The following is a 27,751-nucleotide window of genomic DNA, read 5'->3' as shown; positions in this document are numbered from 1 at the left end:
CAGAGCCATATTCTCAATAACAAGGATTCAGCAATAAACAACAAAAGCGATTCTTAGGCCAACACACTAAAGATGTAAAATTGTTCCCTTCAAAAGTACGTCATCCGCAATTCGCTAAAATGCAATTAACTGGTGCAGTGGACAATAAAAAACAACAAACATCCCGGACGATTTTGGTCACATCTGCTTGCCCAGCATGGCAAGCAGTGCTCATAACTTGGCCATAGAAGAAGGAGATCGCTCACAAGGTGGCCTTTGTTACGTTATTAGTGCTCGGTGTAAGCGTCTTCATCAACTCAACTCAACTTCGTCTTCTTCAACTCTGTGCAAAAGTTGCACAGAGTTGAAAAGACTCTGAGTTTGAGAGTTATTCTGTGAGTCCTTTCAAATGTATATTTTTCAATTTCTACTGAGCTCATGGTGAAACCGTTTTAATTAAATATGTCGGCGGAAGATAAGGCATAATATTAAGGTTATATTTTATGACAAGGCTGGAAAAAGGAAGGCGAGTTACATTTTATTCAAGTTTTCTTTACAAATTTCCCAAAATTTTTGATTCGTGTTTTAAATTTCCTGGCTTATTAATGGCACAGTCATCCACTTACCCACTGCTACTTCCACTGCTACTTTTACTCTTAATCAAAACTTTCCAATGAACCTACTGATAACAAATCCATTCATTGACGATGGCCTCTGATTCCAAATCCTTGTTCACATCCCACATCTTCTCTCGTAAATATCAACTAACACTTTTACTGTTGTAAATCATTGCGTTTGTCTTTGTTTGCCACATTCATCGTATTATCAGTTGAAAAGTGTTTTGAATAGATATAAAATACTACATTGCATTATAAAGTTATTTGTTGAGAATATGATAAAATAAAAACTGTGTGATCTACGAGTGCATTTCGTGGTTTATGATTACTTGTGTTGTTTTGAAAGGTTTTCATTTGCACTCGTCAAGAAAAAATTCCTAATCTTTTAAAAAAAATGCGTGCTTTAACGTACTTTCACGTTTTAAACAAAACAAATTCGCTTTTAATTTATCAGATCGCGTGTTGAGATGTTGTGGAGGAACTGGCCAAACGAGAAATACAAAATCTGTGAATTTAAAATTTTGTTCGCTGTTCGTTGTTCGTTCCAGGGGCAGTACATGCAAATATAAATAACAAATAAATACTTACTAATCATATGACAATATTGATAAACCTATATTGCTTTCATTTTAGGTGTTTAAGGGTGGTAATACATCGTGTGGAAATACTGGTCAAAGAGAAGAAGAATAAGGAAATACAGAGTAATGCTCTGTTCGATCTAAACTGACATGCGTCCTGTGTAAACTTTAGTCGTGGTGTTACCGGTATTACATGCATCTTTGTTTCAACACTTCGACGACCCCTAAACATTGGCTGCAGATTGCTATTTCCAACCTTAGCTCCTATTTTTCCGATAGATATATACTAACCGATAAAAATTAACTAAGAAAGGTATATTTATGCGCATAATCTTTTTCTTAATTTAAAAAATTTCCCAAAGAGTCAATTCAATCCTTTACACGAACTCCATTTCTTTTAGTTTCTCCGAACTTTATGAATAGATAAGCAGTTCTTTTCTCATAGATATCAACTAAGTGAGTCTAAAGAATATGTTATGCATCTAATAACCAAGAAAAGTCAATATTCATTCTCACTTAAGTCCATAACATTTCAGTTTTCCAAGTGTGTGATATGCTTTTTCATCTATACCATCATCAGTAATGCCGGTATCTCCAAATCTCAATTGTGTCACTGGAAGCTTAGACTTGTCAGTGAGAAAACCGCTGTCCTCTCGCCATGTGTTGTCATTCTTATCGCAGTTACAGTCGTAATCAGGGTCTGCGCATGTGTTGTTCAAGCTGCACGCACATTTGTATGGATCAGAATCGACTCCTCCCCAGTAAAACATTTTCTCGCCGTTGAGTGCCACCCACCAGCCGTCTGCTTTACTATTGCGGAAGAGTGCCGTGCTATAGCACTCGTACTTTATAAACTGCTCACAGTGAACGGATGAAGCTGTTAGACTTGCCAGCTGAACCAGATCTGTCTCCATGTAAGTGATATTGCGCGAATAACTGCCAGAGGTCTCAAACCCATTTACCAGGGTTCTGCTTTCACTGTCGTGGTTGACAACTGTCACTCCAACACCGTCCTTGTCGGTCATGTCACAGTAGACTTTGAATGGTTTTACCCCACCCTCTCCATCCGGGTCGATTTCGTAGGAGCCACTTGGAAGAGAACACAATTTGATCTGACTGCAGCTTTTATCACCTTGGAAAATAAAAAAAAATTGAACATAGTACATATGGTGTTTCTCAATTAATGTGCTACCCTTGTTGGCAGTATTTTCACTTTCTGCTACATGCAAAAGAAAAATAAAAAATAAAAGAGATGGATTAAGTACCTCCTCGTTTGCAGTGAGTTCCACAGAATCCAGGCTTACAGTCACAGCGATAGGAATTCCTTTCATATTCAGGAACACAGACACCACCGTTCTTACAAGGAGCGCTTTCACATGGAGACTGAAAAGAAATAAAACGTTCCGAATAATGCATTTTATGTTAATTAACATACGAGTAAAATCACCAAATATATAAGGCGAGCTTACCCAAGGACTGAAATGATGGAATGAGGCATTTTTGAAGGAATTTCCTGTTCCTCTAAACTTGTCATTAGCCAACAACTCACACAGATAAAGGCCTTCGGTGTCCGGAAACGCTGCAATGTTGAACGAAGAACACTTTGGTTCACCAATACAAAGGAAACTACATTCAAGTTGATCTTTCATTATGGACGATTTAAGTTTCTCTTCCCATAAGTAATAGTAGGGATCACACTTGAATTTACCAAATGAAACACGGCCTGTTGGATATCGATAGAGAGCGCTGTTTTGCACTGCAAACATCAATCCTAACAAAGAAGGAAAAAATAGTAAGAGGGGCAGAAGCAGCATGATGGTGACTGTTGGACTGTTGGCATCTGAATGAGTTGCTTTAGGTGTCCTTTTTCATATAAAATCGTTTAGCGTTTCTGTTTGGGTGCGGAAAATGTGCACAATAATTCAACCCAACATTTTGCAACAAACAACACGCGTTTTGCCTCCTCGTAGCGACATGTTTCAAGATGGTATTGAATTGAGTCTGATTGTTTAGGTAGCTTTTGGAGACATCAGTATGTTAATTATGCTCTGTAGATCCTGTTTTAGCTATGACGTTCTTCAGCGTAACCCGCGGAACAATTAATTTTTTTGTAACAGAAAAAAAATTAAAATAATGGAGTAAAATTAAAACTAAAAATACTTCAGCACTGTTCGAAATTTCTTTTTCGGGTATAAAGAAGATAATGTCAGAAGAAAAATATATTTTTTTTATCTAAATTCACGTCCAACCGCTGGAAGCCCAAGCTCACACAGTGAACTTCTGTGAATATGCAAATATGTTCACGTTACGCGATGGGTGAACATTCGCGCTCTCAACCTTAAAACGATCTGGACTAGTATTGAATAAAGACAAATTTACCCTGCTCGAGTGGTTGTTTTTGGCATGGTATGAATTTCTTGGGCTTATTTAGGGTAGTCTAGGTGGGTTTTCGTTTATCCTCTTTGCCTTCTACGTAATACTTTCTAAGATACGTCTGTGAGAAACGCCAACCAAACGAATCCACCGGAAGTAAAACGTTGTAAATTCGCCCTGGTCTTCCCGATCACCCCGAAATTCTACATGCATCTCGGGCGATGATGTTACTTTACGCTCGTGGGCATGTAAAAAAAAATAGAATTAAACGCCGCCAATTCTAGCCTAGACGTTTGCTAAGAGCCTTCAAATGAGGCGGTATTCGGATATGGCAAACTGTTAGAGCTTTTAAATCGTGACATTACATACCCTTGAAGGGTGAATGTTTTATTGTCTAATACAAATAGACTTTCCCAAATTTTTACATTCCAATCAGAAGTTCTCACACTTAACTGCGGATTCAAAATCCCTAGAGATCAACCTGAAGGTTTTTTTAAGCAGATTCGACCACTGCTGTGAACATGTCAAAGTTCCAACAAATTCGCTTCCAAAAACTTATGTTGAGGAAAAAAAAGCTACATCAAATGAGAATAACGATGAAATAAATATTCGGTTTTAGATAACAAGTCAATATTTTTTCTGTTCTTGAAAATAGAGGCCAGAGAAAGAAAAAATAGGAAAGAGAAAATACAAAATCGTGACTCAGTCTCTGTGAATTATTTCCATACCCCGCTGTGAAACAATGAATTTACAAACTTTAACTGACACTGTTTTCGTTATTTCACATTTTGGAACTCAAAACAATCACCAAATGTATTTATCTATGTAGGTATTTATGAACCTCTGTACAGAAAAAAAAAATTAAAATTGTGATCCCTTTTCGTTACTTTGAAACCTTCGTTAAAAGTACTTTTAAATTTATTAACTGTCTGGAGAAATTAAAATATTATGGCTCTCCTACCCCACAAGAAACAGGCATTTGGTATTTCATGGCATGCAAATAGTAAACAATTAACGTTGTAATATAAAGATCCTTTCGAAAGAAACCAAAAGTATTTAAGTATTTTGGGGGAGAAAAAACAATTTTCATCAAAGGCGTGTGCTTGTCTCAAAGAAGAAAAAAAAGCAACATAAGCGTGTGTGGACGTGCTTGTGATTAGAAATTATCCACTAGTGAATGAAACAAAGAAAAAAATATAATACAGCTTAACAGCATTTGTTTTTGTAATTTTAAGTTGATAATTCAACTTAAGGTTTCTCGCGATCAAGGCGTGTTACCTGGCCAACAAAAATTAAAAAAATTAAATAAACGTACGGTTGCTCGAGCTTTATATAATTATATAATTTTACACTTTGTTCACACATCAATTTTCTCTACTTTTTCTATTAGCTTTTGTTGGCTACCGTAACTTAGGCGCACTGGCTGTACGATTGGAATGGATAAATAATAATAATAATAATCATCATCTATATTGAGGAAACTTTTTCATAGAAGATATGGTTTTCAAAAAGGACCTCAAAACTAGATATATATAGTAAAAACAACAAAGCTATAAAATTGCAAAGGGATTAAAAAGATACAAAAAATGCACAAAATTCTTGCTTCCCCCCAATTTCTATTGACACGTGGTAATCTAAAATTGCCTTTGTTATGTGTATTATGCCTATGAAGTAGTGGAGGATGAGTAAAATGGTCTATTTAAAATAACTTTAGCGGCCTTATTTTGCAAAACTTGCAAGCTAGACATAAGGGTAATATTATGTTTATCGCCCCATACAAGATCAGCATATTCAAAAAGAGGCATAACAAGACTTTTATAGAAAAGTAGACGCGCCCTGAAAGGCAATAAATGCTTTATACGCTTGAGAAGCCCAAGCCTCTGATTGATTTTCCCAGTTAGGTGTTCAATATGATCAGTCCATGTGAAATCCGAGGATATATGTATACCGAGGTATTTAAAGCTGCGAACATTACTTATACTATGATCTAAAATTGAGACAGTCAAGTCAACTTTGCTTTCGCGTTTCCTATTACTACCGATAAGCATGCATTTAGTTTTGTCCAAATTTAAAGTCAGTTTGTGATCATGAAGCCATTTCGCCACACCCAGTAAATCGTTATTTAACTTATCACTCAACTCCTTTGAGGATGTACCATAGCAATAAATCACAGTGTCGTCTGCATAAAGTGACGCGTAGCAGGAGTTAAGCACATTTGGCAAGTTATTTATGTAAATTACAAACAACAGAGGCCCTAAAATGCTACCCTGTGGCACCCCATGCGTGACTGGAAGTTCCTCAGATAACTCATTTCCACATGAGGTGCATTGTTGTCTACCAGTTAAGTAAGAACGGAACCAATGAAGAGCTGTTTCAGAAAGGCCGATCTCGGAGAGCTTGCATAACATTATTTGCTGGTCTACCGTGTCAAATGCCTTGGTTAGATCGACGAACACGGCCCCGCAAAGCTTTCCTTGTTCCATGTTTAAGAGCACTTCATCAGCAAATGGGGTCAAAGCTGTTGTAGTTGAGAAACCCTTCCGGAAACCAAACTGCTTGTTGGACAATAAATTATTGGTAATCAAGTACTGATACAACTGCAAGTGTACCGCTCTCTCTAAAATCTTGCTTAGTGTAGGGAGGATTGAGATGGGGCGGTAGTTGGAAGCGTTAGTTCTGTCACCTGACTTAAACAATGCCGTGGTTTTTGCGCATTTCCACAATTTGGGAAATTGACTAGTGCGAATTGAGAGATTCAAAAGGTTAACATCAGATGGTGCAATTGTGTGAGCTGAGATTTTAAGAAGTCTTGCGCTAATTTTGTCAAGACCAATCGCTTTGTTTGCTTTCAATGACAAAAGCTGCTCAAGCACAAAAGATTGATCCAATTCAGTCAATTCGAACTGGAAAAGCGGGTGTTTTGAAATGGAATTTAAATTCAAGACAGAAGTCTGTATTCTACTTGCTAGAATTCGGCCAATGGAAGCAAAGAAGCTATTCATTGAAGAAGCAATGGATTGGGATGTCATATGCTGAACACCATCAGAGATAATACACTGAATACTCTCTAAAGATGAGTTCCGATTGCATGCTTCGTTCACTGCTTTCCACACCTTTTCTGAGTCACCCTTGGCTTCCTCGATCATGTCACAGTAATATTTAGACTTGGCAGTTCGTATTAAGCCATTAACTTTGTTCCTAAGCTTTGCATACATTGACCAATGACGCGCCGAGTTCGATTTTCGCGCCTTTCTATGCGCCCAGTTACGTTCTTTCATAGTATCACTTATTTGACTGTTCATCCATGGAAGAGGTGTTCCCTTGACACGCCTTCTTTTTACTGGTGCGTGTTGATCAGCAACCTCCGAAAACATTTTATTCCACGTAAACAAGGCATCGTCGACGTTGTCCTCGTTTTCAACAATATGCCAGGGAATATTCCTAAGATCATCATTAAATAAAGTCGGATTAAAATTCTTATAGGAGCGATACTCGAGTATTCTCGGTTTAGTCTTTGTTGTAATACCAGCTTTAATTATGCAAAATACCAGAAAATGGTCGCTAAGCGGTACCGGAACAACACCAGATTTGACAATGCGGTGTTCATTATTAGCAAAAACCAAGTCGATCATTGTCCGCGAGGTGTCAGTTATGCGCGTCGGTTCTTTTATTAATTGAGTGAAGTTGTAGGCCCGCAAAAAGTTAAGAAGTTCTTGTTTATCTCTTTTGGGCAATTTAGAACTCGCCATCATGTCTGCGTTTAAATCGCCTAGAATTACCACATCCGATTTTTCCAGATCCACAGATGATATACTCTCATGTAGCGAAGAAATAAAGGTCTGAAAGTCAGAATCCGGTGCTTTATAAGCGCAGCAGACGAGTGTTGACTTGCATTTGTTTCTAATCAACTCAATCATAGACACTCCTGACCGCCAGTATTAATATCATTCCGCAGGCGAAAAGCCAAACCCTCTCTCACATAGATAGCTACACCACCATATCCCTCTTTGATGCCAGTGCGATCCTGACGAACGCACACGAATCCAGGAAGATTAATTTCTGTGTCGCAAATATTCCCATCCAACCGTGTCTCGGATAGAGTTAGAATGTCAGAATGTCAGTATAATTCATTTGACTTTTGCTCCCCAAGTGTTGGCTATTAATAATACTTGTAAACTAATTTTTGTCTCTGTCTCTTAAGAACTGTTCCCTCACAGGCTGGGTGATAGTATTTAAAGTTGTTGGTGGCCTTTCTCTGCCAGATGTTGGTAAAATTTGGTTTTCACGCTCTCCACATTTTGAAAGTCTCAACGGAACCTTAGACGTGACTTCAGCTTATCCGATTCATAACAAGAACCGTATTGTAATGAAGTGGGAATGTTTCAAACCGAAGAGGATGGGAAAGTTATGAATAACTACTCCAATACTTCTATGGCACAAAGAGCTTTAATTTATTAACCCTTTGATTCTAACAATGACTAGAATTTAATTTCTCCTTTCAATATATATCACCCCTGAAAATAAGGCACAAGGAAATGATCACCTCCTCGAGAAGGCTTCTAGTTCTAGTTTTAGTTCTAATTCCCTTATCAGCACTTTGGGAAATGTATAGGAAACAGTGCATAGAAAATGCGAACTTATGGTATAAACAGGTGAAGGGTTAACTGCCGATGACTCTTACTACTGACATAGCTCTCGTAATTAAACTGGTATGTGTTTTCGTAATGTTACTGTCAGTTGAAGGCAGATGAAAGACGCTGCCAATTTGAAAAACTGGTTGTGACCAAGAGAAAATAATGGCACATAATTCCATTACACACTGTTAAAAAAGTGTTTTCTTAATAAAGGTTTATTGTGAGCCGATTTTAACTTCGCCCTCACGTTCGCATCGTTTTGTACAAGGACAGTCGACAAGTCGTCTCCCTCAAGTTCAGTGCCACTGTTACAAACAACTCGAATTGTTCTTCACAAGAAAACCTAATACATTCGCCGTGGACAACCTCAAGACGGCAGCAAAGATACATTTTGCCTTCTTGCCGGGAGTCTCGATCGCTTCTCTGAAATAAGCGGTCCTTACGACGGATGCATAAACGATTACAGTTGGTCGGTAGTTACCAGTTACAAGGTATGTCAATGGAATAAACGAGTCCCTAAACCCAGTATCCAATACAGCAAGCTGCGGAAGGCGTCGATCACGCAAGATTACCGTAAGTTTAACACTGAACCCGTTTTTCATTGTACTCTGTTTAGAGTGTGTGACTAACCAACGTGTGAGCAGTTTTAAAAGGCAAGATTCTTGAAGTTCTCTTATCATTTGGCCCTTCCTCGGCTATCGAACGCAAAATCTAATAAACAACCACCGACCGTTGTGCACGGAGGAAGGGAATTAACGCAGCTCCCGCCCCTTGTTTGCCAGCATGTTTTGAAACAATTTTATACCGTTGAAAGAATAATTTATATCGCCAGATGAAAGATTTCCCATCGGTGGAGGATTGGCTAGGGATTTACTGGTATTAAAGATGACAGGCTAGTTGTCCTTGGCCTTGTTTAGTTAAGTTATTCACCCCCTCCCCCTTGGAACTGAAAACAATTCGTGATTCCGTGAACTTTTAGCTATATACAGGCAACGTCAAATGGAGGAGGGGTAGTTTTGTCAATGATTAAGAGGCTGTCTCTCTTATTTCCACCCGGTCAATTTTGGGTCAAAAATAATTTTACCTGAAACTCTGTCAACAGAAAGACTTTACCTAGGAAAGAACTAAATTAGATTTGGTTTGATTCGAAATAATTTTCTGACTGCATTAGGGGCCACAATTATTTCCCAGTCCGTAGGACCGTCGCAACGTCTCGAAAATTGAAAAATAGGCATATTTTGTAACATTGTAAAATATTTGATTCGCATAGTTAAGCCACAGAATTTATATCAGATTGCTTATAAACCTTTCTAGTTTGCCAAGAAAGTTAGAATTTTCCCTCTCAATATATTTGAAAAGGCGAATTTTAGCATATTCTGACCACTAGAAATCGCCATCGGCCGATGGCCGTAAATAACCTTAATTTAGACGTTAAGTTTTGGGTTTTGGGACCTGCATGGTTGACGACACTATCCTACACAACCGTTAATTTTAGACCTTTATAGGCAAAAATGTGCAAAAACCCCCGTACATTTTCGATTTTTCAAAAGTTATGACCGTTTGAACCAGCACATGTACGAGCATTCGCGATTTTTTCACCTACACCAAAATCGAACCACTGAAGCAGATTTCGTAATAACTACAGCTTACCCGCTTTGCAGCCCGGCTTCATGGCTCGCTTCAGAATTTTTCTAATAACCAAATTGGTGAAATCCATGATAACTTCAACAAATAGCTAGGTATTGCCTTCGAAAAGTAGGCGGCATCCATCGTGATTCGTGGTATCAAAACAAATGTCGGAATTGGCCACATTTCGCGGTGAATCACCCATTTAACATCGCTGCAGAGCTGAATTTTTTCCAAAATCAGAATATAAACTTTCCATGTCTGGAAGCTGAGGGAGAAATGAAGGTTTTAGGCTTCTGAAGTGAAGAAAGAATCGCTTAAATTTAGATCCACTTCGCTGTTATACTGTTCTCACAAAGGTCCGCACAAAAGAGAAGACCGCTGATAGTTTGTGCCGTACGTTGTACCGTATGGTTTTGTTTTGTATCCCAATGTAATATTTGGGGAGAAAAATTTTGGATGAAAAGAATAAATGCTTTTACCTGGAGTTTGATATCATATAATTAATAAATCAATTTCAAATATCCTGAGCTTGCTTCTCTCGGTTCCGCGTCGATTGTGTCCACAGAACAGCAACCTGTCAATAGCCGGAGAAATCGGCTACCAACGTGATAAAAACTTGACACATGCTTCGTAAGAACAGATGTTATAAGTGTTGCTTTTGGTAAATTTTCGATCGTTTTCATCAAAACAGTTCACTGACTACTAGATATTATAATATATTACACTATAACAACGCCGTCAGAACTTGATATCGGAACTAAAGGTAGTTTGTATCTGTAGAGCATATTCTACACTTTCAGCCACCGTATAAGACACTGTTTACATAAGTCTACTCAGAAACACATTGACAATCACTAATCACGTTCGACAGTTTGTCTATGAGAATCTGTTTTTTGTCTCTCAATTTTACAGGGATCTCAAAATGACTACAGATGGCTCTCAACAAAACCACATTGAATTTCTGAAGTGTGCTACTGTGGTAACGTTCACAGAAGTCCTACGTGTCGTAGCAGACTGGATGTGAGACTTTGATCTCTTTGTTAACTTTGTCTACCAGATCTTGTCTCTCTTGAATTTTCCTGGACGCATTGGACATCTTCCTCCTCATCCAGCGATATCCCGATCACACCCTGATCTTTTCGCAGCATTGCTGCTAGCTGGGAGAAATAGCTCTGAACTTGGCTCTTTGTCAGCCACTGTTCTCTAGTGAACAAACGTGCATTTGATTCACTTTTTCGCATTTTGCATGTCCACTGCAACTTGGGCGGGGTCTACCTTCCGCCCAGTTCTTTCTCCAAGTGTAAACCGTGCCGTTAGGTATTCTTTTACCTTCTCTGAAAATCTAACGCTACCCCTTGGTTTGCTTACGGCCCATCCTGTTCGTAGAGACGAGTAGGGCGAAGTATCCACGGGAGAAGTGAGTGGTGTACTGGAATCTAACGAACAGCTCGAACACTCGATACCAGCGGTATCTATCGACGAGAACTTAAGGGCCCAGTCCCTTTTGATTGCATCATACTGTCTTAACCTGCTGACTGTATGCTTTCCAACGTCCAGGTGCAGCTCTAGCTGCGAAAAGGTTTCGAACACTTCAACACGTCCAAACACAGAGCATTCAAACAATGGCGTTGTACTCTCTGTTTCCTTGCTGCCCTTTGAACGACGCTTGACCACACGCTTTTCAAGAGAATCATAAAACCCTTGAGATTCTATGGTTTGAAGGGACGTTTGACCTTGGTGCTTGATATAAATTACGTCATATGGAATGTACTTCCCTTTACCGATGCCATAAAATTTCCAAACTCTCAGACTGGTATCTCCATATTCGAAGCTGTGGAAGCTACTAAAATGCTCAATCTTATTTATACAGAGAGTGTTCTTTGATTCGCCAATGAAGTCCTCTATTCGTGCTTACTGCAACGAAGGGCACGATGTTCTAACTGCCTTGGACATGAGAGATGCATTGACGCAACACCCAGTGAAGGGAACAACAACTGCAATGAGCATAGTCGACGAATCAAAGAACACTCAGGGTAAAGGTCGTGTGGCAACCTTGACCTGTTAACGATAAGCTCATATTCTTGTACCGTTCCTTTAGGCTGACCTAAGTGACACGCTTGTAGATGATCATTGATATCACCTCTACATTCTGAAAGCTTTAACAACCTCGCTGAAAAAGCACTTGCATGCCATACTACACTTGCAGACCTTCCAAAAAAAATAAACGGTCAGCGGGTTCACCCCCAATGGTTAATGCGGACCTCTGTTATGCGCGATAGTGCAATCGTTCAGCTTTAAATTCCACTTAACGTCTAAATCAAGGTTATTTACGGCCATCGGCCGATGGCGATTTCTAGTGGTCAGAATATGCTAAAATTCGCCTTTTCAAATATATTGAAAGGGAAAATTCTAACTTTCTTGGCAAACTAGAAAGGTTTATAAGCAATCTGATATAAATTCTGTGGCTTAACTATGCGAATCAAATATTTTACAATGTTACAAAATATGCCTATTTTTCAATTTTCGAGACGTTGCGACGGTCCCTACGGACTGGGAAATAATTGTGGCCCCTAATGCGGTCAGAAAATTATTTCAAATCAAACCAAATCTAATTTAGTTCTTTCCTAGGTAAAGTCTTTCTGTTGACAGAGTTTCAGGTAAAATTATTTTTGATGCAAAATTGACCGGGTGGAAATAAGAGAGACAGCCTCTTAAGAGTGTAGCAGACACAGGAGTGTTATTTAACACATGAATAGAAATCTTCAAACATAAGCCTTTCTGCGGAGAATAGTGTGACGATAGGTTTTCGCGCCCAAACTGGAAAACTGAATCTTCGCGGACGGCACAATAACAACTGGGGGAAATAACTCTGTAGAGACGACTTGGCAGCGAGAACGGAAACTCGTCTTACCGATTTCCTGGTACACGGAGATCTGCTTCGAGCGAGCTTATACGGACGTCAAGGATAAGACAATCTTTGGTTCCACAGTACTTTTATTCTAGGTCTGGTCAACAAGCGACATGACCTCTAGCATACTCTAGTTTGTAATCATCAAAACTGTACAAGGTACTTGCTTAAGAAGTAACTGGTGTGAAGTGCTATTGTTACACAAATCGGAATATTTGAATAAGGACCGTCAAAGGAGCGGAAAAAGTCTCTTTGAAGTTAAACGAAAACTACTTAAATATTCCATCTGTTTCTACGACGGAAAGAATCTCAAAATTAAAAAGACGGATGCAATAAACTTTAGGCCATTAACGTAGGGAACTTAGGTGCGAATTTACAGCTCTGATATAGAAAACAATACCTATCTTAATTGCAGTAGCGCAGCTTAGGAAATAAAAACGGAAAAGTAATTAAAAGTTTCTGCTTATTTATGCGAGGTTGGTTTGGAAACTATCGCATGAAAAGAAATTAAATTTACGCGTATAAACTCAGCTGCTATCTACCATGAAAACAAATGTTTCCAGAAAGACCATTAACACTTATATTTACCTAAAAAAAACCATGTAATAAATGACAAAAGTGCCGACAAGCAGGTGCATAGTAAAAGTGAGTAATCAACAAAATCCATTCTAAAAGCCATTGTGGTTTTTATGCATTTTTTTATTTTTTAAAATGAAAGAACTTGAAATGGTTAAATGTGAAAGTTTACGAATAAATATGTACCGAATAACACACACGGGAAAATCAGTAAATTTTCTCGTAACAATAGGCATTGATACCCATTGTGGAATCCGGGCGGTGTAGTGGACATACAAACATTTTTTTTGAATTTTTGTTTTTGAAGCAATGCTTCACTTCATGCCACTTGTGACGGCAGATTTTATCACCTGAACAGAAGTACCCCCCCCCCCCAAAAAAAAAAAATAAAAATAAAATAAAAAGAAAGAAAGAAAGAAAGAAAGAAAGAAAGAAAGATAAACTAACAATTTCTCAAAGAAAAAAATAGTGATCCTCTCAAAGCATCGGCTAAACGTCCCAAATGAGTCTCAACTCCCCTTCCCCTTCTACTCTCAACTACCATGGTGACAGTTTTTATGAAAAGGCATATTATTAATTATTCACAAGATATTATATATTTGACTGTCAATTTATGAAAATCGTATATGTGAACTGAGGTTGAAGAATTGAAACCACAACCTCTACGCTACCGGTGCAGCGCTTTACCAACTGAGCTAACAAGCCAATTGGGAGCTGGTCATTATGATGGTTCCAAATAAACCTGTGAAGTGGTGAGTAAATGGCTATAAATATATGAAAATCATATATATGAACTGCGTTTGAAGAATGGAAGCGATCCTCGCAGTTATGAACACTTCTTAAGCAGTAGTGAAGATAAGGCCTGAAAAAAATTCAGGCATGTACGGATTTTATTATTGCTTAAGTTGTGTTTATAGCTGCGAGGATCGCTTCCATTTTCATATTATATACCGTTATTCATACATAAATGTCCCTTATCCGCTAATAGCACACGGAAATGTATTTAGTTACAGCATTAAGCGGAAGGTCATAAACATATTAATAAAATGAGGCTCCGCTTTAAAAAAATGGCTGCTTATGAAATTATGTACCTGGCTAGTAAAATAACAGCCAAGAATCAGAGAAAAGCTATAAATTATCCGAAACTAAAATTCGTTCTGTCTTTCTTTGGCAAATCATAACGACAATTAATTAAATGGAATTTGATACAAGACACTACAATTATGTTAAATCTCTCCTACTTACGTTCGTGTTGGTTTTAAATTGCATTCTGTGAGAGGGCTACACTATTAGTGGTGATAAACATTCATCGCACGCGTTTCGCTAAGATAACAATTGTGAGGGAAGTTTCGCACTAATGGTAATTATCTGCGTCACAGGTACGGAATAAGTCGAAGTATGAGTCTTAGATACCTGTATAACAGACATTATTAAACTCCGCTTTTGCAAGAAGTGCTCGAGGAGTATTTCACTTTAGCACAGACCATTCTTTGCAAGTGACATGAATTTTGTCATATAAATATTTTCAAACTCATAAATTAAATAATCTGCCTATCAGAAAAGGAGACATCTATATAAATGTTGATGTTTAAAAAATTTACAGTTTTTGATTGAAACTGCTATCATACGGAATGAAAAGACTGACTAAAACACGATATGAAGGCTCGCACGTTGCACATTTCAATTGAGAGGTTTCCTAGCTTCTTCAGACGAAGTCAAACATTTCTTGCAACTGTAAACGAGTGTGTAGAAGTTTCTCAGAAATGCCCCAGGAAGCAGGAAATTACAAAAAAACAGTATTTTTATAAGGTTATGGTGTTCATTCATACGTATTAAATATGCTTCTAAGTATTAAGGCTATAAAATATCTATTACAAGGCTAAAGTCGCTGAAAAGGTTCGCAAAATTCGGTTAGGGGTTATAAACTATAAATAGAAGGTTATTGGTGGAGCGAGACATATGAAATAGGAAACTATCTATTAGTTAATCAAATAAAACAGGTAAAAAACAGCGGAACAACGGCGTCTGAGATTGAATGGTTTAATTAACTGATACTTTATGTTTAACAACTGTATAACATATTGCATATATTTAACAGTCGCCCGACTATGACATACCTTTTGTTTCTCGCTTTTTTCTCTCACCCATCGGTTTAAGATACTTCAATCTACTGACAAAAAAAATGCTCTTTTATGATTTCTAAAAGAAGAAATTTGTTTTATTAACTATCGTAACATTTCATATCTCAACTCGCAAGTTGCACCTGCTCTTTGAGTGGATTTGTATAAACAGGCAATTACCATATTTTCCATTCATGTTTAAGCTCTTCGGTATCCTAAAGCAGCTTATTCAGAGGTTGACAGTTCACCGGCCATCACCATGCAGCTCCTGCCTCTCTTGTCGTTTTTTCCTTCTTTGTTGAAGTTGATATGTGCCATGCAAAACAACGCTCTGTACCGATATCCGACAGGCACTGTTTCGTTCGGTAACTTTGAGCGCGATCCCTTCTATTACTTGTGGGCAGAGAAACTTTCATCGTCCATGGTGAAAGATCAGTTGGACTGCACTTTTCTTTGTGTTCGTGAACCAAATTGTTATTCGTTCAACATGGCTGCGTATCCTGATTCCAAGGGTGTTTGTCTGTGTGAGCTGTTGGCCACAGACAAATACAGAGAAACTGAAAAGTTTCATGCAAATGCAACCTTCCATCATTACAGAGCACGGGTAAGACATCTTTATTCATATCTGGCAGTTTCCAGATTTCAATTTTTTTGGATACAGAATAAATTTTTTTAGTTGAGATGTTTGTTTTCTTCTCAGTCTCTATGTGAAAGCTTTCCCTGCAAGAACGGTGGTGTCTGTGTTCCTAAATATGAAAAGAACTCCTATCACTGTGATTGTCAGCCTGGATTCGATGGAACTCACTGTAAACGTGAAGGTATGAGATTAACTTTTTTTCCCTTTCAACTGAGAGATACAAACTCTAAAGTAGAATTCGTGCTGTCGTCTTTATTTCCATTTTTTAAAATGCACTATAAATGAATTATTTCTAAATATCATTGAAAACTTTGAGCAACTGCTTGCATCTACATGTATAGAGTCCTCCAACATTTTCCCAGTATGAAAGGGAAGGAAAAGTTTGACCTAAGTCGGCCGTTTTTTTCTATCTTCATTTTCCATGGAAATAAACCTTTTCAGAGTGAAGTATATAGTCTCTCAAATGGCTTTTTACATCATCATTTTTTTTTCGGTGAGAACAGGGATAATCATTTGGGAAATAGTCGTTTTTCTGTGCCTTTATGTTTTTCAGGAAATCGAACCTGCAGTGACATCAAACGCTTCTACCCTAGGACTCCGAGTGACTCTTACGTCATCGATCCTGATGGAGAGGGCGGAGAGAAACCTTTTAAAGTCTTCTGTGACATGACTAACAAGGGGGGGATAGGAGTGACAGTTGTCAGTCACGATAGTGAAAGCAGAATGCTGGTGGATGGATTTGATGTTCGTGGTAGTTATTCGCGCAACGTTACTTATAATGAAGCCAGTCTAATTCAGCTAGCAAGCTTAACAGCTTCATCTGCTCACTGTGAGCAGTTTATCAAATACGAATGCTATCATTCAATGCTCCTTTACAATGGTGGCATGTTCGGCTGGTGGGTATCACGTGATGACGAGAAGATGAAGTACTGGGGTGGAGTCGACTCTGCTCCATTCAAATGTGCATGTGGGTGGAACAACACGTGCGCGGACACCAGTTACGGCTGCAACTGCGATAAAAACGATTGGAAATGGCGAGAGGACAGCGGTTTACTAACAAACAAGTCCAAGCTTCCCGTGATTCAAATGAGGTTTGGAGATACCGGTGTCCTTCCCAATGGCGATGAAAAAGGATATCACACGCTTGGAAAACTGGAGTGTTATGGACTTATCTACTGAGAAGTCACAAAGACTATATGTTGAACATCAAAAAGATTGCTTGATCACTGTACTCTCTTTGCAGAACTGAATTAGAATGGAGGTCCATGATAATTCAGAGAAATGTAATGAATTGGTAATTTGATTGTAATGTAGTAAGAAAAATGGAGAAATTCATAATGTTTAGTTTAAAGTATTTGCCCAAAATTGTAACCGAATGTCATACTGAGTGTTGGACCGCTCAAGTGCTTTGGACCCATTTAAGACTGAAGTGCAGGTCATTAACTTTAAATACTTGCTATAGTGATACTTGTATATCAAAATTCATTTGGTTTTGATTAATTAACATTGCTCTTTTACCGCGTTTGAGAATTCCAAGAGACGTGAAAGCAGTTGCCTGCGGTAAGAAACCTGCCATCGTTTTTACAAAAGTAATCTATGCTTCCAATTCGTCGATATATATATGAAGTAATTTGATGATGACACGATTTGTTTACCACAGAAAAGTGGAGATGACTAAGCTGGAAGTTATTCTGTCGAGAAAATCTTAAATAAAAGATCCAAAGGACCTCATAGTTGCAAACTTTCACTCCTATTTGAATCCCATAAAATACGCTAAATCTGAAAGTGACTGTAAGTCTTGTACAAGTACTTGAATTTGAAGCCTACAGTACACAGTCATCTTTGTTAAAATGGCCCAATTTCGTACTAAAGCCAAGTATGTTTTCCTTTCATTTTCCTCTCTGTGGATTTTGCAAGCGATTATATAATTTGGCTGAGACCTTTTATTGGACAGAGCTCGATGACCTCTCGTTGGCGCCTTCTGCATTTCAATATATCCTCGCGAATTCTTACTACCACAAAACAACAAAATGTTATGTATTATGTTAAGGATTTAAAGATCTGTGACCATTACAGTCACCTTCAGGTCAAATTATATTAATATTCTTTGTCGCCTTCACTCCCCCTACCCATGGAGCCTGAAAAAGCAATCAATCATTTTATCCTTCGAGTGAAACTGGCTCACTCTTCAGATGCTCTGAAATACCCTTTAAGTTTCTTCGATATGTTTTACTCTTTGATCATTTCCGGTAAAGTTTAGGGGGTTCAATGGGAGGGGGGGAGTAGGGTTCATTAGAGAATCAGTAGGGTGGGTGGGTGGGTAAGTGGGTCTAATCTGTCAATTTTGACGAATTTTCGCCATTTTCGTTACTGCATGCATTTCTCTGGACATATCTTTAGTAGTTAATCATTAGAGGTCTTTAAAATTAAGTTTACTTTGTCAGAGAAAGACTGAATAGCTGTAAACATAATTCATAACTCGTGCTAAATCAACAACAAGCTAGTTTAAAAGTGATTTAAACTCGTAATAACCGTCAGCTGTCAAAGGTACTGACATCGTCAATCGTCATTAGCCCCAAGATTTAACCATCAATAGTCAAAATTGGAAAAAAAATCAGTTGTCAACATCAAAATTATCCCTTCATTGAGACCCTCTTTTAACCTTTACTTTGAAAAGTCTTTTAACTCTAAATTACCTCCGTATATAAGAAATTATTCAAATTTCCATCAGAGTGGATTTGGAATATTAATTGATAGCGAAGCAACAAAGAACATGTCATTTTTAAATATATTTATGCATATAGCTGCCGACGTTTTGTTTCAATAAAGCACTTTGCAATAAACTTTTGAGCAAAATTTCTAAACCTATTGATTTATGAGAGTATTCTGTTGAATTAGCCATACATTCAGACATGGTTTGATGCTACTCTGGTTTGCAGATTTAATGAATGTAACCGAAGAAGTAACAATTCATAGACCCAACGTTTCGACACTCCTGTCTAGTGCCTTCATCAGGGGTGATCTAAACGCTGCAACAAGAGGTCCTTTTATATGATCACTAATAGCGGCCTTTTTTCTGACGAGGTGTAAATAGGCGTCAGGAAGCAAACCGCCATCGTCACGATTTAAAGGAGCGTGGGCGGAGTTTATATGCCAAGCCTCCAAACAAAGGCGCTGGTGGTAACGCCGATTAGTGGTGATAATTTTAGAATTATCCCACCCAATTGTATGGTTAGTTAGGCATGTATGCTCCGATAAAGCTGAATTTTCCTTTTTGCAAAGGAAAGCCGCTTTTTGGTGCCGTGTACCAAACTGACGTTTGGTCTGTCCGATGTTTTCGTTGTCTCAGTCATTGCAAGGAATAGAATAAATGGCGTCGGTTCATTGTTCTTTCGTGACAGAATCCTTAGGTTTGGCGAAAATATGCCCCAAAGTCTGAAAAGGTTTTTGAGCAACTTTAACGTTGTGGCTATTCAAAATTCTCTTGATGGGTTCCGTAACACCCTGTATGTATTAGGAATAACAGCAAAACCAGTCGCTGGTTCCCTTTCATCAAGAGCGTTACTATTTGTTATTGGTTTCTGGCAGTTACGGAGAAAAGTTTTTGTATAACCATTTGCCTTTAGGACATTGGAAACATATTTCCTCTCCTTAGCCTTCGAATCGAGTGAAGATGGTAGACAGTCAGCCCTCCTAAGTAAAGTTTTGGCTACAGACTTTTTATGGCAAATAGCCATACATTTTTTGGCGATGATATTTACGTAGGCGTTCGGATGAAAACATGTTTTTTTGTTTTAAGTTTATGCAATTTCTCCTTTCGATTATATATCTTAAGGTGGCTGGCACCAGTTATAACAGTGGAATGAATTAATTATTTGTTCCTGTTATCGCACTAGCATCTCTGGAATACAAGGCTGCAAAACGTTCATTTCAGTGTCAATAATGTTCCAGTTTTCTTTATTCGTTGATTAAGATGAGTTACTTATCAGTTCTAAATAGCTATCCCTGACAAAATCCCCATTGGTCGTTCTTTCTAATGTGTTTCCTAACGACAACGTATTGTTTGTAGTTATTATAGTGCACTAATGAACGGTTTTTTTGTATCTCAGGCCGATACAAGTCGAAGACTATTTGTATTTATTCTAGTCACGCAAAACAGGTGTAATTCAACGCTAATTTGCAGGCTTTGTTCAAAGTGCACCTTTAGTTATCCTAAGCGAGTAATCTGACCATTTCTCTTATATGTTATTTTTTGCTGATGCTGTAAAATGATGTTCAATAAACAACTTTCGCAAATATAACTTTTCTTATTTGGATATTTTTTTAAACTTTTACAGGAAATATTTTATGATGGTAATTGAACTGACTGGAGTGCAATTTGGGCTGAAATCATACGCGTGATTTCAAAATCGAACGAGCGCGCAGCGCGAGTTCGATTTGAAATCACAAGTATGATTTCAGACCAAAATTGCACGACACGAGGTTCAATTACCACTTTATTACATCCATTTTGAAATCACCCAAATACAGGACCTGTTCAATTCGAATATTTTATTGATGCAGTACTGAGCCGGTTTTTAAATAAAAAGCGGAACCGGAAACGCTTTTACATCTCATTTTGTATGCAAAACAGAAAGACTTTGACGTCATGTGTCAAAAACTCAGTCAAGCGTATCAAAAGAAAGACAACTTTCATTCAAGAAATTCGAGAAGTCCTCAATAACTCAGAAAAATAGTGAAGCGTTAAAGTTCAGTCCTCGTCGTCTGACTCAATGATGCAAGCTCTTCGTTTCTTCTGTGGTTGGGGTGGAGAATTCTGGCTGTCTCTAGAGAAGAAATTGAAGGTGCAGCCTGTGTAATTCTGCGATGGAACGGGAGCAGCACAACTGAAGGCTTCCATGCGGTACTGAGACTGCAACGGAAAACGTGGTGGAAATCCTGAAAATTCAGCCGGCTGAAAACCAGGATTGGAGCCCATGGCCTGATGCATTTGGCCTTGTTGTTGGACGTGATAAATGGGAACCAGAGGTGTTCGTTTATGTTGGACTGCAATCTCTTGATTTGAGGCTTCATTTGCAGTGTTTTGGCGTGAGACTTCGTTTGCTTGATTTTCGTTTGACACTTCTTTATATCCACTGATAATGTGAGACAGTTCTTTCCTGTGATTCTCGTCTATTTCATTGTAGTCGTCCAACGAAGATTCACGTGCATGGCCTGTTATTTCACAGATAACATTGCGCGGTTGACCAGACTTCTTCAGTTTTGATACCGATGTTTTCCTCATGCTGTGGTTCGTCAGCTTCTTATTCGTCCTGAGACAGGAGGCCATGGATTTCATTAAATTGCCGATGGTGTTTTGTCCCATTCGAACTTTGGTGTACCAAACATCTGCTGATGTAGGACGATTTATGATGCTAAGATAGAGTGGCCCTGTGTTCTTCATTCCTTCGGGTCACTTGGACAACCAAAGCTTGAATAGCCACACTGGATCGCTTTTTCCGCCATCGGTGCTGAACATTGCCTGTGGTGTTGTTCTTCGCCTGATGGTGAGACCACCGCTCCGCGTTTTAGTGGGACCTTCCCTGAACTCAACAACTTCAGTTCCATCTTCTCGCTGTCTTATAATTACGTCTTCCACGTATGCATCGTAGTGTTCTTGGCGACCACGAAATCCCAGTTGTTCTGTCAAATTTTTGAAGTTGACATTGGTCAAGACCTTTCCATTAAAATCACCCAACTGACCTTTTTCCCACAGGGCTGACTCTTCTTCAGGTGTGATTGGCTGAGCTTTGTTGGGTCTCTTTCCCTTTCCTTGTTGACGTAGGGAAATTGCTTTCGCATTGAGGATTTCTTGTGAGGAGTGAAATTCTCTCGATCTCACGATGCTCAATGGATAGTTCTTCTCCTTTAGATACCGTTCAATGGCACTTTGCATGATTCTAAGGGATTCTGGCTCGTAGTTATCTCCGTCCTTTTTTTCACCTCGGCGTAAAACTTACTAAAGACCTTGTCAAGTTTTTCAGGCGCCATTGTTTCGATGGAGACATATTCAAGATGGTGGCATTGACACCAGCTTCTGAAAACATTCATCCATTGTTTTGTGGAGCGGGACGTATTTTTATTCGAAGCGACAGACTTAAGCTCCTGTATTTCATCGCTTGAAATGATAGGAAATCTTGAAACATCTAACTCTTGTGGTGGCTTTTTATTTTCTTCATTTGTTGCTGACTCGGTGGACTCGGGATTGTGCGGATTTTGAGCTTGAGAGGGTAGAAAATCGTCAAAATATTCACCAAAATGTACACGAAAAGTGGGAAAGTCCCTGGAATGTTGGTCTTCAGCCTGAAGGATCTCATTGTCATCATTCAAAAACTGGAAAAAATTAAATTCATCCATTTTTGGGGGGGAAAAATAAGAGTTATGGAAACAAAAGTTGCAAAATTTGCGAAATGATACTCTTTGTCTTTCATTTTCCTGCAATTTGATTGGTTACTCTAAACAAGCCTTGAAATCTGATTGGTTGTTTTGTTTTAAGTGTAACTTCCTCATTGGCTGGAAAAAAGATGCGATTTAGAGCAAAAAATGGTGCGATTCGTGAATAAATCGCACCAATTAGAGCCAATCAGATCACAGGGACCACCAGTGTTTTCAAAATGGATGTAATAAAATGAGTAATTGTGCAATGTTTATATTTAAAACCAGTTTATTGTTTAATTGAAAATGCTAATAAACAAAGGAGAAACGACTGACACTTTTTGCAAAGAAAATACATAATCGAGGCTCGCGCGTTTTCCGATCCACGTAAAGGATTTCCTAACATTTTCAAGACATGACACTTTAATTTCTTTTTGCTGAACTTGTTCCAATTTAATATGATTATTATTTATTAATTAGATAAGCTCCTTTTAAGTCACTAAGAGGAAATCTGCCCAATATCTGCCTATGATCAGAGAATCCATCCGTTAAACAATAACTGCGGAAGGTAATGAAAGATTTATTTGATATTTGCCCAAAAATAGAAAAAATTAGAAAAGAAATATTTTTTCTTTCACAAAAAGCTTTCTAAGAGAAAATGCCATGGCATGATAAAATAATAAGATATTAAGTAAACAGCCGCTCCGTCTAAAACGAAGAAAACAACTTTAGCTTCTTGTAGTTAGTGCCAATTCATGGCGTGAATTTATTTCATATATAATTATCCTAGTGCGAGCCAAAACACAACTTCTTACAGAAAACCTGCTAACAGGGACATGTGGAGGAGTAAATAGAAATTTATTTTCAAGTTTGTTGTAGAATAGGGAGCAGAGTACCAAAAATTGACAAAAACATTAGTTCAAACTGAGTAAATCATTAGCATGGTCAGAGTTAATAGATATTGAAATGAATATTTAAAACTATTTATAGAATATCTATAGAGGGCATTAATAGACATCATTTCATCAGTAGAAAAAAAAACAGTTTGAAAGCAGTTCTTGTAAAAGAACTAAAAATAGTATCAGGTTTGCTAAGAAGAAGAGTTTTATATAGAATGACTTTTTAAAACTTACTGTTCCACTTCTACTTCCCCTATAGTAGAAGTTTATCCCACCCATGGCACCTGCCTCATAGATGTGGCTATTAATTCTTAATTACTGACAGGCAATTATAAAGGACCTATTTTTCATTTGAATGTAAAGTCTTCAGCATCATTCAGCAACTCGTTCCGGTTGTGAGAGTTCATCGGCCACTGTCATGCTGCTTCTGCCACTCTTGCTGGTTTTTCCTTGTTTGTTAGGATTGTTGTTTGCCACACAAAACAGCGCTCTCTATCGATATCCAACAGACCGCGCTTCGTTTGGTAAATTCAAGTGCGACCCTTTCTACTTCTCATGGGCGGAGAAACTTTCATCATCCATAGTGGAAGATAAGTTGGACTGCACTTTTCTTTGTGTTGGTGAACCAATTTGCTATTCTTTTAACATAGCAGTGTATCCTGACTCCAAAGGTCTTTATCTGTGTGAGTTATTGGCCACAGACAAGTACAGAGAGGCTGAAAAGGTTCATGCAATGCTACCTTCCATCACTGCAGTCCGTTGGTAAGATCTCTTCATATATTTGGTGCTTAACACTCTTCGTATTTCTTTAAATATAAACTGAATGATTCAAGAAATGTTTCCTTTGTTTCTAGTCTCCATGTGAAAGCGCTCCTTGTAAGAACGGTGGCCTGTCTGTGTTTCTGAATATGAAACGAACTCCTATCATTGTGATTGTCAGCCTGGATTCAGTGGAACTCACTGCAAACCTGGAGGTATTAAATTTGCTTTCGAACTGAGAGGTACAAACTCTAAAGTAGAAGTCATACTGTCGTCTTTAATTATAACTAAATGTCATTGAAAACTTTATGAAACTGCTTCCGTATACGTGTATAGTGTCCTTCAACAATTTTCCAATATGAAAGGTAATGAAAGTTCGACCTTACACGGCCGGTTTTTCTTTCTTCATTTTCCATGGAAATAAAATTTTTGAGATATGAAAGTATACAATCTCTCAAATGGCTTCTTACGTCATCACTTCTCTTTTCCGGTAAGAACAGGGATAATCTTTTGTGAAATAGTCGTTTTTCTGTGTCTTTTTGTTTTTCAGGAAGTCGAACCTGCTGTGATATCAAACACTCCTACCCTAGGACTCCAAGTGGCTCTTACGTCATCGATCCCGATGGAGAAGGTGGAGAGAAACCTTTTAAAGACTTCTGTGACACGGCTAACGAGGACAGTGTTGGAGTGACAGTTGTTAGTCACGACAGTGAAAACAGAACGCTGGTGGATGGATTTCAGGACCCCGGCAGTTATTCGTGCAATGTCACGTACCAGGGAATTAGTCGAACAGCTTCATCTGTTCACTGTGAGCAGTTTTTAATGTAGGAGTGCTATCACTCAAGGCTCTTTCGCAATGGTTACGGCTGTTGGGTGTCACGTGATGGAGAGGAGATGAAGTACTGGGTAGGAGTGGATTCTATCGACTACAAATGTGCATGCGGCTTGAACCATACATGTGCAAACCCTTAGTACGAATGTAACTGCGACAAACTTGACCAACAATGGCGAGAGGACAGTGGTTTACTTACTAACAAGTCCAGGCTTCCCGTGAAGCAACTGAGGTTTGGACAAATAGTGATCAGGGATACCACACACTTGGAAAGTTCAAGTGTTTTGGATTCATATAGATCGTTACTGTACACCCGCTATTTGTAGACTCGCCTGTTATAGCGCTGTAAAGTAGAATGTGATCTGTTATGATAGCTTGCTGCTTGAAAGGAATTCCAGGATGGATAAATATCAGTAGGAAGGTTAAAAAATGTTTGGTTTTGACGCGGTATAGCGCATGTGTTTTAGCATATTAAGCGTAATTTTAGGCGCCGAAGGCCCATTTTCGCTGCTTGTAGTTTTCAGACAGAGATTATTCACGGTATGAAAAGCATTTGTGAAAGGATAAACATGTCGTCCAAATACCGTGGAATTGAAAAGAAAACCCGATCATCAGTTACAGATTTGTGCAATATTGTTCTACAGTATATGACGATTGAAAAACTACGTGCGTTTGCCTTGTTAGTCTCCAAACATTCTGACAATTCCACTTTTCAACAAATGCGATACTTGAGATTTTTCCCGCAAGCCTGAGACACTCGTTGATATAAATTCTCTTAGGTTGAAGAAAGCAACTCAGGTAATCTGCGTCAACAAATAATTCGAAGGCCCTATTCTAACTGAACCGTTGGTGAGGTACTATCACCATCAAAAAAATTAAATGAAATAATACAGACCACAACAAATAAGTAACTGATAATATAACTGTCTGCGTGCATAACAAGCTAACATAAGCCCCAATGATTCCTGAATAACGTATCAGAATCCTAAAGAGGAATGTTATGGTTGTACCACATTTGCTTACCTGATTCTTTACCATGTAAAGAGAGGCTCGAGAGAGAGCTTCCTCTTCAGAGTCTATCGGTCAAGTTGTTATACTCTAAACCAAAACTGTTAGGACCTACTGGACGTTTAAACATCAATTTGAAAACCCCTTTTGTAAAAGTCAATAGAAACCAAGTCAGTCAATTATTTAACGCTGGGAGTAAGAAAGATGCGCGAGAGTGCCTCGAGCTACTCAAGCCTCTTGAGTTTTTTGAGCCAATTTTCTTTTATTTTCAACATTCTTAACAGGGTAGTTTTAAATTTGGATGATGAAGAGCGATTTCCTCCACTAAGCTTCATTGTGTGCAAAAACATTATTGGCACAATAACAAAATGAAGCAGGCTTGCGCTATTGAATGTATAGGTTACAATACTTGTACAATACGTGAACAATGCTTGTACAATACGTGAACAATGCTGGTACAGACAAAATATTATCAGCAGTCAAATTTAATGATCTTGATCGTAGTGATCATTCATTTTGATGTAGACTTCTCAGGATTCTAGCTTCTCCAAGTAGCCAAAGCTAAGAGTATTGCATAAAAACAGTACTTAAGGGGGGTCTAACTTGAGAGACTCAGGAGTTAGAGACACAAGGAGATCCCTGACTAACACTCTACAGCTAAGTGTGGGAGTTTCCACATATAATTTACCCCCATTCGTGTCAATTCAGACAAAACGTGTTTTGCTTACATGAATGATAAGTTATTTTGTAAAATGGACTTAGACGACTGGGAAATTCTTTCATTAGTGTATTAAGTTTCACCAAGGTTTTACGCAATATTCGTTCTTGTTTATATTGGCGATATACGGGTTCGATGTTGTTTTTCATTAGTTTCAAAAAAAAAATTCCATTCTGTTCTAATCAAAGTCGTCCAAAAAGATCTCGTTGTGGCTGTAATTGGCTCAATTCATTCTTTGCAAGAAAGAACTGTCCAGATACGACATGCTGTTGAAAAATTATTGATGTATACGCCGTAAAACTTAATTTAGAATTCCTTCTGTAAGTAGTTTCACTTAGAAGCTGAAAACTCAACACCAAGCTTAACAGCTCATGATTTTGAAACAGCAAGATTTAGGATTCAGCAAGATTCAAGAAAGAAAAATCCTCAAGTTGTAAACAACTTTTACGGACTTACTGAGACCGTCGACTAAAACTGTTTAACAGGATTTTCCATAACATTAGCATTAGGAAAGTGATCAAACTGCAACGCCCGCTTTTTCAAACGTTTATCCTTTGGTCAACGAGTTTAAATTGGTTTGACTGCGAGGAGGGAACGATGGCTTTTGGGCGTATTGAATATATATTCCGTAGGCGTCTCGGAAAACTGTTTCCAGCCACCTAAAGACGTCATGCTAAGCGGGATTTCAAAGATTTAGAATGCTAACTTCTAAAAAACAATACAAATGATGTCCTTCTGTGTTCCACAAATAAAATATGTGCATATTCGTGAATTTTGAACGCATTGGGGAAGGTCACAAACTTGCCTGCTTTTGATCAAGTGATTTCTTATACATATCGAAAAGCTCATTCATCTGAACTTCACATCGTAAGCCAGAGTCGTCTCGGGGTAAACGCGAGCCATTTCTTAAAAATAGCCAGCTTTTCACTTCTCTTCTCGTTCTCAGCATGATGTTACCCAAATACAGAGTAGTAAGTGAACTTTTTTAGTGAATATTTTCTAGTGAATTTAAACAAACCTTTATCTTTTCTGGTTAATTATTGTCTGCCACAGTAGTTAAAATGTATGTA

The 27,751-nt window shown here is 38.2% G+C and overlaps 2 protein-coding genes and 2 pseudogenes across 2 annotated transcripts; 2 read left to right on the top strand and 2 right to left on the bottom strand.

The window, feature by feature from the left end:
- Positions 1-1,533: 1,533 nt before the first annotated feature.
- Positions 1,534-2,988, bottom strand: LOC131792754 (contactin-associated protein-like 2). The gene is made up of 3 exons (XM_059110156.2): positions 2,644-2,988; positions 2,440-2,557; positions 1,534-2,306 (listed from the first exon to the last, which is right to left on the bottom strand). The coding sequence occupies exons 1-3, from the start codon at positions 2,986-2,988 to the stop codon at positions 1,687-1,689; spliced, it is 1,083 nt and encodes a 360-aa protein (XP_058966139.2). The 3' UTR covers positions 1,534-1,686.
- Positions 2,989-13,909: 10,921 nt separating this feature from the next.
- On the top strand, positions 13,910-17,777 carry LOC131792753 (contactin-associated protein-like 2). Its single transcript, XM_059110155.2, has 4 exons — positions 13,910-14,046; positions 15,618-16,018; positions 16,115-16,232; positions 16,605-17,777. The coding sequence occupies exons 2-4, from the start codon at positions 15,674-15,676 to the stop codon at positions 17,228-17,230; spliced, it is 1,089 nt and encodes a 362-aa protein (XP_058966138.2). The 5' UTR covers positions 13,910-14,046; positions 15,618-15,673; the 3' UTR covers positions 17,231-17,777.
- Positions 17,778-20,772: 2,995 nt separating this feature from the next.
- LOC131783607 (uncharacterized protein KIAA1958-like) lies at positions 20,773-22,141 on the bottom strand (annotated as a pseudogene).
- Positions 22,142-23,782: 1,641 nt separating this feature from the next.
- Positions 23,783-25,253, top strand: LOC131781998 (contactin-associated protein-like 2; annotated as a pseudogene).
- Positions 25,254-27,751: the final 2,498 nt, after the last annotated feature.

This window comes from Pocillopora verrucosa, chromosome 3 (assembly GCF_036669915.1).
Source record: "Pocillopora verrucosa isolate sample1 chromosome 3, ASM3666991v2, whole genome shotgun sequence".
NCBI classification, from domain to species: domain Eukaryota; kingdom Metazoa; phylum Cnidaria; class Anthozoa; order Scleractinia; family Pocilloporidae; genus Pocillopora; species Pocillopora verrucosa.
The sequence above is the reverse complement of the archived record's forward strand: the minus strand, read 5'-3'. Positions and strand labels throughout refer to the sequence as shown.

What these genes read in the sequence shown, in the direction of transcription:
- LOC131792754 (XM_059110156.2), bottom strand. Translation starts at nt 2,988, where the DNA reads ATGCTGCTTCTGCCCCTCTTACTATTTTTTCCTTCTTTGTTAGGATTG. An exon ending in TCCATCATTTCAGTCCTTGG is followed by an intron (nt 2,558 to 2,643) that starts GTAAGCTCGCCT and finishes ATTTCTTTTCAG; the next exon opens with TCTCCATGTGAAAGCGCTCC. An exon ending in AACTCACTGCAAACGAGGAG is followed by an intron (nt 2,307 to 2,439) that starts GTACTTAATCCA and finishes TTATTTTCCAAG; the next exon opens with GTGATAAAAGCTGCAGTCAG.
- LOC131792753 (XM_059110155.2), top strand. Translation starts at nt 15,674, where the DNA reads ATGCAGCTCCTGCCTCTCTTGTCGTTTTTTCCTTCTTTGTTGAAGTTG. An exon ending in TCCATCATTACAGAGCACGG is followed by an intron (nt 16,019 to 16,114) that starts GTAAGACATCTT and finishes TTTTCTTCTCAG; the next exon opens with TCTCTATGTGAAAGCTTTCC. An exon ending in AACTCACTGTAAACGTGAAG is followed by an intron (nt 16,233 to 16,604) that starts GTATGAGATTAA and finishes TATGTTTTTCAG; the next exon opens with GAAATCGAACCTGCAGTGAC.